Source organism: Scylla paramamosain, chromosome 2, assembly GCF_035594125.1.
Source record: "Scylla paramamosain isolate STU-SP2022 chromosome 2, ASM3559412v1, whole genome shotgun sequence".
In the NCBI taxonomy this organism is placed as follows: Eukaryota; Metazoa; Arthropoda; class Malacostraca; order Decapoda; family Portunidae; genus Scylla; species Scylla paramamosain.
This window is the reverse complement of record NC_087152.1, coordinates 1,783,545-1,795,000: the sequence shown is the minus strand read 5'-3', so window position 1 is coordinate 1,795,000 and position 11,456 is coordinate 1,783,545. Positions and strand designations below refer to the sequence as shown.

Sequence of the window (11,456 nt, the reverse complement as noted above, 5' to 3'; positions counted from 1 at the left end):
TGACCGAGTGATATAATTTTTGTCAAATAAGAACTACTTGAAAAATTATATGACTGCGTTTAGAAATAAAAGTATGAGATAAAATGGGTGATAGCATGATAGGTGAGGTTCAGTGAGGTGTGCAGTGGGAGTAGGTGTGTAGCGTGTGATGTTGTGAAGCCAGTGTAGGAGATTCACCTGCGTCTGGCCAGGTTGAAGATTTTCTTGGAGCTGCTCGCTGAGGGACAGGTCTGGAGAGTCCGGAGGAGAGTAGAACTGTGCGTCAGAGGAGGAGAAGCTAAGGGGCGTGTACTGTCTGTCATGGGGAGAGTTAAGGCCCAAGGATGACCCTGAGGAGGCGGATCGCGCCATCTCTCCTCGGGTGTCTACAGGTGCGTTATGCCATGCTCTAGCGACCTGCAGGACTTCTTCCGGCGGTAATTCTTCAACTTTCTCAACAATGGGGAATTCTTCTGGGATGCCCTCTTGATATAAGCCTGCGTCAATGTCTTCTGATTGGTCATTGTCTTCAGGTTGGTCAATGTCCTCGAGTTGGACATTATCTTCAGGAGGAGCCGCTTGTTCTTTCACTTCCTCTTTAGGGATGTCCGCCTTTGTTGGATCTTCCACAGTCTCGTAACTCGGCTCGGCGTACACTGTTTCTGGGGCGGCAATATGGATGTCTGCTTTCTTAACCTCAGCCTGACTTTCAAACTTGACTTCCTCTTTGATTTCAGCCTTTTCAGCTTCCCCTTGAGCGACAGGCGGCAACTCGAGCACGACGGTTTGGGGCTCCTCGGCACGCTCCTCCCATGGGGTTGATGGTTTGTTGTACTGGACAGTAGGTATGTCTCGGGGCTCCACCGCCATCTCAATCACCGGAGGCTGGTCATCAGTGTATTGGCTACCAAGATCTTGATCAGCTACCTCATTAGTCCCCATTGTGGGGACGTCGTCTAAGGTGTTTGCAAAGCTTGGTTCATCCACCTCGCCCCGAGACAGAGGAGGAGACTTACTTCTCCTTAGCATGGGTTTCGGGCTTGGCGATTTGTCCTTATTTTCGTTAGTTTCATGATCGACATCTTGGTGCTCCTGGGCTTGTTGCTCGTCTACCAAACTTCGTGCAGGACTTGAAGCCTTAGATTTTGGTTTATGTTCGCTGTTGTTAGATTTTGATTTCTTATCTAGTTTTAGAGTGGCTTCAGACACCAGTGTGTCCACCAGAGTCCCATCAACAGAGTTCAGGGTGTGGTCACCCGACAGGCTGTGGCGAGGCTGGTGGCCGGCGTCTGAGGAGGTCGTTTCGGAATCATCTTCATAGGATCTCCTGTCCTCTGCGGGGCTTCGGTGTCGAGGTGTTTGGCGGCCCGGCGTCCTCGCTCGTTCCGAATGGTTCCGACCCCTATTCTTGAACCGGCTTACACTTCCTGTAACATACAGGAAACACGGTTTTAGGTTTTTTCATTAAAACTCAAACGGAAACAAATGTATTTATTTAGCAGATGGTTATTGACAATGCAAAATAAACACGGTATAGAAAATTGATATAACAATAAAGTTACACTGACACTAACATTAAGATATCCTATAAATCCGTATTGATTTAATATATGCTGTGATGCACAGGATTACATATTTTGTTCTCCAGTCCTCTGCAGAACTTTTTTCCCACCACTAAACGCAATAAACACATGGATAAGATCAGTCCTTCCATCTAAGTTTACCTTCTTTCTTGCGCGAGGTTCTGTCTCTGCCCTTGTCATTGTCCTTGCCGTTGACACCATCGTAGTCGTTGCCCTTCCGTCGGGAGGACACCCGCAGGTCACGCATGTGTCGCTCGAGTCGCTCTTCCTCCTCTCCTTCACTCTCCGAGCCAGAATCTGAGGCCGAGCTGTCTCGTCGCCGGGACTTTTTCTTACTCTTACTCTTGTTGGAACTCGAGATCTTGCTGCGATTTTCACGCTTGCTGTCCTTAATACTGAAGGACAAATTGCTTTTCACCACTCCGCTGTCTTGGTTGTCATAGTCAGACACGTCTTTATCGTCCTCTTCGTGATCAGTTCGTCGGTCCCGCCGTCGCTCTGATCGGCGTCTCTCGCTGCCGCGACGGCTGGCACGACCGTTACTTGTTAAAGTCTTTGAGCACATGCCGCAGGTTCGCGTCCCGCCGTTATTGATGAACGTGCAGTGGTCACACTGCCATGCTAGACTGTTGCCTCCGCTGTGAGCAGACTTAGTTTCCCGATCATCAACGTAGTCAGCATCATCACTAACGGAGGAAGATCGGCTCTCCTCACTTTCCTCTGACCGTTTTGCTTTGCGGTTACGACTACGGCGACCACTGGCATCAGCTGCACTGAATGAACGAGACTTAGTGGATTTGTGTGAGCGATGGGAGGAAGAGCGGACTGAGGGGGCAGGAGAGGACGGTACTTTGCCAAAGGTGTGCATGGAATCTGGTATTGATACGTTAAGACCCATGGGAGCACCCATTGTGGGCATGACCATATGTGGGTGGTACCCAGGATAGTAGCCCGGGTACATGGGCATGTGATGGTGGACGTGAGGTGGTGGTGCAGCCCACGGGTAACCTGTCATGTCACTCCCCACCGATGAAAGATTCATGGACAGGTTGGAAGCAGTACGTTTCATCCCACCGGCGCCTGAATGCCCAGGGTAAGCCGAAGCCGCCTGGCACATTTCACACGGGGCGCCCCACATCATGCCGCCGCCGTAGCCCATCATGTTCAGCTGCTGGAAACTGTTGGCCTGTTTGGGGAAAAGAAGAAAAACGTTAGTTTTCTTATAAATAAAGAGACTGATTAGTACTACTCAGTAAGCTGACATTTTTTTTTAACGCTTGTGTGTGTGTGTGTGTGTGTGTGTGTGTGTGTGTGTGTGTGTGTGTGTGTGTGTGTGTGTGTGTGTGTGTGTTAACGCACCCCATGAGTGCCATTAAAAGCCTGAGGTGGTTGTTGCTGACTCAGTGTGTTCAGATCACACACGGAGGCGGAGGACACCATGCCCCGTCCCATCGTGGTTCCGCCGCCCCTTCCTCCAGGAATGCCGGCGTAGCTGCGGCGAGGGGTGACGCCCGAGAAAACTGACATATCTGCAGGGGTGTGACCAGGAGGACACGTGGGTCCCGAGGGCACCTCCGTGGTGACAGATGACTCGCCCGTACCAGGCTGGGCGGCCATCACCTGCGCCCACTGGTCATCAGAAATACTGTGGGAGCGTGTGCGTGGTGGGGGCTTAACTGTCTCTGCCTCCCACCCCACTCCGCCCGGCGTGGGCTCCACCATGGACGTCTGTGGGACACCAAAGTGGAGTGAGGCACACTAGCTACAAAGGGGACCTGCGGGAGCTGCTCGGTGGTCTGTTCCTGGTCAAGCACACGTCACAACTCTTTTGGACTAGAGACAAAACAACGCATCAATGCAGACATGTCAATTATGGATCTAGTACTGAGAGGATTATCATCTACTGCTAGGGGAAAATTTTAGAATTAGTAGATTGTCTATAAAGAGAAGATTTTGGCTTCTGAATCCTATGAGGTAACTTGAAATTTAACTAAAATACAACCCACACATACACACATCTTATCAACACAGACAATCACAGGCAATCTTAAGTTATCTCTAAGTAAACTGATAACGATACTATGATAAAACCAAACCTGATGCAAACAAGCCATACAATCCTTGCTACATTCTTTGTGACCCCCTACTAAGGCTTCAGAAGGAAACAAACAGCCGCTGAGCAGGTCTCACAGAATACTGTATGAAATACCTAGGCTATAAAGTATTATACTACCATGCACAATACTGTTAACTATTCATCAGGCACCTTTGGGGGGCAGACGTGTCCTTCCTCCTGTGGGACGGATGAAAATGGAATGCATAAAAATATTCAATGAAGATGAACTCTTTACATGACAGATGGGAATAAGTAAAGATGTTTTGTATTTTGCTAAGGTCGTTCAGCAAAACTTAAAAAGAAATCAATAACTTTTGTACATGCAAAGTACTACGACAAGCTGGAAGGGTTATACGACTCATACAAAGATAAAAGTACTAACAGCCAATTTTTTACGCCTATTTCGGTTTCTGCGGCGGATGACGGCCGGGAGGGAGCTGTCTGGGGTGAGGGAATCATCACTGTAGTCTCGCGTCTTTTTTCCAACTTCTTCCGGCGGAGAGGTTTCACCTCTTACGTTCGCGTTGTGAATCATCAGCTTGGCCTTCACTGTGTCGTCATAGTCTGTGTACTCTGCTTTCCCGTTGGTGATAGGAAGGCGGCCATTTATAAAATGAGGCTTTTCAATCCATTCCCCTTTCACTGGAGCAAAGGTGTGCTGAGGCAGGTAGCCGCAGGTCGCAGATCGCCTCAGGCCGAGGGACGAGTCTGGATATTTGGCGCTTCCCATGCTGCTACTCGGCGAGAGTGACAGGAAGCCATGGATCACAGGGAAGGAGCCCATGTTGCCGCCTGTTCCGTTGGTATAGTTCAAGTTCTTGACAGCACAGTCAGTGCAGGGACATTTACCCCACATGTCCCCGCGATACAACACCAGCACACTGCTTTTTAGTCCTTTCGCCCCTGTGCAGTGCGGTTATTGGTCCCAGTAATATATATCACACTTTCTGCTGCTACCCTACATGCGTTTTCTTAAAAATGTTTGTCAAAACAAACTCTGAAAAAAAAAGACAAGAGTAAAATTTGTGTATTTTCCTAACAATAAAAATGCGGAAGCACGTCAACACCAGTCCCGCATCTGGTCGCCTCGCATCCGGCACATGGCTGGCCCGGAGACACTAAAACAAACTACACTTATTTATAGTTTGTTTGGTCTGGGCTCCCAATATTACTATTTTTCTTGACTCTTGTTGACAGCAAACTGTGATTACATTCTAAAGTTCTTTTTCTTCTTACAGTTTTCATTATTCTCACTTGGCCACCTTTCGCGGTGTGTGGCCGCCACGGGGCGTTGCTCGCCATATTTAGTAATGTCGTGAGGTACTACTACGTGAGCACAGCTGCCACCCGCTGTCACGAACTGCTGAGATACACTTGTTAGGAGAGACAGGCACCGTTATGAACAGTTTTCCATGCCAGATCATCAGACTTGATAGTGCTCAATAATACTTTTCATAATTAAGTGCCTTTCTCATGAAATAAAAATAAAATGAAATGAAATGAAATAAAATACTCTTAACTTTTAAACCATAAGGCAAACCACATACGAATAGTAAAAATGAGAAAATCTACCAGAACCAATAAAGCAGACTTAAATGATGACACATCTTGAGAAATATGAATAATGAATTTTCGATATGAATTGATAGAGCCTTCGAAGAAGACGAGCACCTCTATATTAGCTTTGGAAACACTAGCATCAACTATATAGGGAAAGCGGAGTTCAAACAGACTTCTATCTCTGGCGGGGAACAAAAGGCTAATTATGCCCCCGGCGGCTCACCTGAGCCAATTTTCCATAGTTGACTGAGGCTGTTTTTGATAGTTGCTACCTTTCCTTGCTTAAATATTACATTTTTTTACAAATTGTTTACATAATTATCGTAAACTTCGTGTAATCAAGTGAGTTTGTTCGTATCTATACTTTGACAGCTCACTCACGTCGTCCAGTGTGTGTGTGTGGGGGGGGGGTTATATTACAGAAAAATGATAAAAACTGTAATTATAATGATATGAAATTCAACGCTCAATTCAACATCACAGCCATCGCCGGCAGGGTACTGGTGTAAGTAGAAGGCAGTTTTTGTGTGTGCAGTCATCCCTCGTCACTGAACTCTGAGATGACTGAACGAGGTTTATTTTTACGACAGATATCGTGGTAGGGGCAGCAGCAGGTGGCCATCAGGTAGCCTTAGCACTCCGTTAGTGTTGACGGTAGAGGTACAAGCGGCCACTGGTCTGGTGGCTCGTGGGTGCTGTGTTAAGGTCAGAAGGTATCGCCAAGCACCAGGCTCTGCCTTCCTCTTTCCCTTACAACTTTCATCTGGCACCTTAACTATGACTAATAATAGATGATTTACACCTGTTGCTCGTGCCCTCAGCCAACAGCTAGGTGGTTGGTGTGTGACTCAATCCTCCTCGCGAGCAGACCTGCGGGTAATGTTCTTTTACTCCCGTAGTTTTTACTGTATTCAAAAATATCTAACGCCGAGCCACAAGATGGAAACGCGCCCAGTAGTTCAGTTCCGTGTCTCCGCTCGCATCGGTTGTCAAGATTATTACAGCACAAACACCGTTTACTATTACACTTTGAGAGTATGTTTCATGCTTCATATGATAAATAAATAAATAAATAAATAAATAAATAAATAAATAAATAAATATATATATATATATATATATATATATATATATATATATATATATATATATATATATATATATATATATATATATATATATATATATATATATATATATATATATATATATATATATATATATATATATATATATATATATATATATATATATATATATATATATATATATATATATATATATATATATGTGTGTGTGTGTGTGTGTGTGTGTGTGTGTGTGTGTGTGTGTGTACAGTACTACATGCTGAAAGTTAGCGACGCAAAAATCACCGCGAGCTGAACACAGGTGGAAAACAGCGCAGAGTGAACTGGGCGCTCGAAATAAATTATATCACTGATAGCTTTTCTTGTTCAGCTGGCTCTGGTGACTGTGATGGTGACAAGCTCTGATTAGAATAATGCGACTAGTGTTCATAAAGATAAGACTTGACAACCATTCTTTTTTTACAAGACCTATGAATGTATTTCTTCAGAGTCATCTAATTGGTACACAAGGAACGTGCGGTTCGTTCCTCCAGCCATCCTCCACAAACATTAGACCGCCGCGAGGACCAACGTGACTTAACGCTCTGCCAATTTAATTCACTGCTATTCTGGTAATCTACGTTCACTTTTAGTCAGACTCTGCTGGAAAGTATTTCAGTTTTCCTTTGCATAACAAACTGTTTTACACCAATCACGCAGCACACGAGGCGGGGCAGCACCGCCAGGCGAGGGCACGAGTAGAGTTCGAGGCAGAGTTCAAGGTCATCCCAAGACGGTAAGTTTTTCAGGTGCAGTAAGTTGTCCAGGTACAATGAGGCGCCGTTGTTCGCCTCCTCCTCCAACAGCTGTGCTGTGGCTTGAGTACCGTCTCTTCATAAGACAAGTTGAGGCTTCCGTCTACGTTGATTAAGCCTGAGGCCGTGTGTGATCCGGCGTGAGGACTCTCTCTCCTGCCTCCGCCGGCACTACCACGGCAATAATGCGGTCGTCTCTCAGCGGCTCCACCAGCGACAGATTCAAGAAGGCGCCACACTGTCACTTAGTGCCTATATTGGAACACTAACCAATGTCTATCAAATTTGGAAAACACTGTTATTATTTGATGAGTTACATGTTCGTTGCAAAATGCCATTGATTACTCCGTGAACGGAAAGACTGACTTAATTACACGTACAATTAGTCTGCACGTGAGACACCAAAAGAGAAATCTAAGTGGCAACTCGCTACCTGGTTGGCAGCCAAAGACAGCCGAAGAAGGGGGAGGGAGGAAGGAAAGGGGGTCCTTTAAGGAAAGTGCCAGAGGTCTTCGCTCCACACTCCTCGCTCTCTTCCACCATCACACACAGCAACCGGAGGCAACGAGGTCTGTGTTTCACTTAGCTGTCAAGGCGTGTTATTAGTCCAGCAAGTCTGCCCTCCCCTCAGCAGCCACGCAGCGACCGCGTGAAGAAAAGTGGGACATTATCCTCCACCACCTGACATAACGTGCCTTCAGTTGGAGCTCAGACAGGGCAGAGGTGGGAAGTAATCTCATCTATTTAAATTTGGCTTCTTCGTGAAACATAGAATCCTAACAGGACATATGAGAAACCCGTCATTATGAAGCCAAGTGATACCAGTTTGTGCCAAAATATAATTAAGATAACTTTAATGGTAATATTTTTAATGGTAATATCTGTACAAGCGAAAAAATAATATATATATTTTTTCGATATTACAGGAAATAAGACAGTGGCATATATTATATGTGAGACGACCAACAATTTTCATCTCATGTAACAGACAACAGTGACCTTCAGTAGCACTCATCTTCAGTTATTGCGTCCGCCAAAACCAATCACTCTGTGTGACGTCCGAACAAAACTGCTTGGTCTGTAGCAAGAAAGCAAATAACAGCAGCAGATCTGACTGAGTGTTTGGTTGTCCTCGTTATTATTATCACTGTCCTCTGCTTCTCCGCTACTAAAAGAAAAAAAAATCTATCCAGAAAAGCATCCTGATGTACATGTAAACACATTTAAACAAGAACAAAGCTGTGCAGAAAGCAATATTATAAGACTGGAAGTACGAAGTGTTGCAATGTGAACAAACTGTCTCTATAAAAAAAAAATGATACTGATCTCTCGTTATCGTGAGAAAGAAAAAAAATAATAATGTCAGGACTGCAGTGTAGCACCGAAATTTATGGTTTTATTCCGCGGTAAGGATGAACCTCAGAGGTGCCACGGAACAGCAGTAGTGAGGGTCACGTTTCCAGACGCGTGCCACGTGTGCAGATCTAAGAGAAACTTCTTTACCCACGCGTGTATTGTAAATATCCCCATATTATTATACAGCATACGATTTTGACCACTGATATAAGTTTCACCACTATCCTCATTTCAGTCAGTCAGTAGTCAGTCAGTCAGTCTGTGTAGGTATCCAGCGAATGCACACACACACACACACACACACACACATACTTAAACACTATAATGCTGCTTTTCACTACTCCCAGTGACGTCTGTGGCGGGTGCTCCTCTGGCTACAATACTCGTACTTCCCTGCCATGAAAGAAATCCTGAACTGAGTTTTTTTTTTATTTTCTTTCCTTTTTCATTATTAAACAAAACCATTTATAGAATTATGGCATGCAATGGAAGATATCGGTTTTTTTTTTTTTGTGTCGGCTCAAAACAATGAAGTATTTTGATCCTATATAGAAGAACATATTAAAATAACCAGTGAGAACCATAAATCATTTATATTTTTTTAACTTTGAACCACAATTATCGTCTTTCGAACTTAACCATTTTAATTTTCACACACACGGAGGCCACAAAACACAGCGCAGAGGGACAACAAGTACAGTAATCTGGTAACGCCTGGGCATGGTGACCACCTCGCCGTCATGAGTGACACACAAGTGCTTGACGCACCGCCGCCTGTTGCAGGTGTCGGGACAGGGTCAGGTGCAGCGGGCGCAGCCTGTCTATTTTGATCCAAGGTCCCGGGACGCGCGCCGGGCGCCCTTGAGTAACAATAAACTTTCCCACATTCTGCACCGTTTTCACAGCGGCTGAGTGTACCGGAGCTAATGGGGCACTACTTTACTCAGTATTTGAAAGAACAAAATGCCCGTAAGAATAATGATCAAAGACAGACTCTTGTAAAAGTATACACATATGGTATCTTATGTGTTGTTTATATGTAGCATTTTTGTTTATATGGATACTGATATGAAGAAAACCAGTGAGAAATCCCTGTCATACTACTGCCAAGATCAGCCTAACGACGCTGAAGGTGCACGTGATGATCAGACGTGATGCCGGAAATCAGACAGACACATTCATAACACAAATTAACACGGTATTTTCTTCCTTGTATGTGCATCTCGTAAAAACATAAGAAAGGCGGAAGCAGAGGAGTTCGCAAAAAGGGGAAGAGAGAAGAAACAAGAGAAAGGGTTCAGGGAGGGAGAGATGGATGAAAGAGGAAAAACATGCGGTAACATCACACGGTAGTTGTAAGAAGATAACGGTTACAGACAAAACAATTACATTTCAATGTAAGAACAAAGAGAGGCGGCAAAAATAACATGAAATGACAGAGGAAATAGCAGAACAACAAAATGCTTGAAGGAAGAGCCAACGTTGTGAGTTGCGTATAGGCATTTCCTTGGCCACTCCCTGACTCTCGGCGCGGCGACAACTCAGTGAGGGAGTACTGGTGGAGAGACAGACACACCGCCAACATCCCCTCCCCCCCTGCTTCCGCCCAACCCGACCCAACAAGCGTGAAAAACTGAGTCTACAAAGAAACTGGGGGAAAAAAAGCGACTGGGAATCCTCTATAAAAAGTAGGGTAGGACAAAATACGAAGCCAGACACCGCAGACAGAGAAAAGGTGTAGGAGACTGAGGTGAGGGGGAACCACCAACGTTATTTCCTTACCAAGGTTTCGGAGTTCATAATTTCTTCTGTTTAAAAACGTATCCAAATGAAAAGGGTAAGCATATGTTTCCCTGTGATCGAAAATGTTGGAATAGAAAATGAAAATGTTGGAATAGAGCTATGAACGAAAAAAAAAAAAAAAAATAATAATAATACAGAAAAAAATAACATCGAAATTCTATTACCATGAGGATCTCTATCGTTTATCGAAAGTTCTTGTAGTGTGACTTCACGATTCGTGTGACTGTTGTAGTACAGATGTACTGATGAGATGCGCCAGGTAAACCTTTTATCACTATGGTGTTAGTTATTATGTTCAAAAACAAAATATGCATACAAGAATTTTATAGACGATTGTATATCTATTCAGTTTTTTCCTGCAATCACTCAATATACGTATTTGGTATCCATGTGAACATTTGTACCGCTTCCCTCTGAAGTGTCCATAAGTAGGAAAAAAATAACATTAATTTGGCAAAAAAAAAAAAAATATCTGGATGAGAAGGGTAGCTTGATAGAGTGTAGCAGTCATGGACGTGCACATTAAATTAAATATCCGGATAAAGGGACAGACTTAGGAAAAATAACAAGAGATAAGAGTTACTCCTGTTGTTTTATGTTTTTTACTTCCTAGTCTTCGGTGTTGCACAAGTTATATGAAAACAACTATGAATAATATAAAAAAGCTACGGGTAATAAATATACTTGTGCAATGCACTCCCTTTGACCACGAGGCTGATGCGACGCCCCAGTGGTGAGGCGACGGTGGTTATATAAGGAAAGAGTTTTGTGTGTGCCAGCCGTCACGGCAGCTCCGTCCGGAGCCCCCTCACCCCTATCCGCGGCAGGCGAGTATCGCTTGGGTCTTAGGAAACGCCATTTCATATTTCACATGAAGATGTAACTATTCTTTTTTCTGCTGCCTTCTTGTTAACTAAGCTTGATCACTTCGTAGCTTTTCTATTGGAGGTTTGACGAAATAATCCTGTCGCATAAATCTTAGGAAACTGATATCAATTCTTCTCGTGAAGCTAAATCGGTCCATTTTTTTCCTCTTGCCTTCTTGTGAACTATACTCTATTCATTGCTACTTTTCCTTTGAAAGCAATACTAATCATGTGGCCTTAAAAGAGAGATAAGAGGTGACCTTTGCATAGGTCAACGATCCAGCTTCACTTGTACCGCTTTCTGATACCCT

General features: G+C 44.3%; 1 protein-coding gene across 20 annotated transcripts in view; it reads right to left on the bottom strand.

The window, feature by feature from the left end:
• The window catches only part of LOC135108273 (E3 ubiquitin-protein ligase lubel-like), a 76,533-nt gene that overhangs the window by 24,974 nt on the left and 40,103 nt on the right, over window positions 1–11,456 (bottom strand). For 19 of the 20 annotated variants that reach the window (XM_064019109.1, XM_064019049.1, XM_064019053.1 and 16 more), the window contains 3 exons: window positions 2,922–3,290; window positions 1,704–2,748; window positions 178–1,406 (listed from right to left, as the gene is read on the bottom strand). In XM_064019109.1, the coding sequence (XP_063875179.1) occupies window positions 178–1,406; window positions 1,704–2,748; window positions 2,922–3,290 (2,643 nt within the window). Of the gene's footprint in view, window positions 1–177; window positions 1,407–1,703; window positions 2,749–2,921; window positions 3,291–4,060; window positions 4,676–7,191; window positions 7,307–11,456 lie in introns of those variants that run through there. The other variant, XM_064019196.1, reaches the window with a different exon arrangement.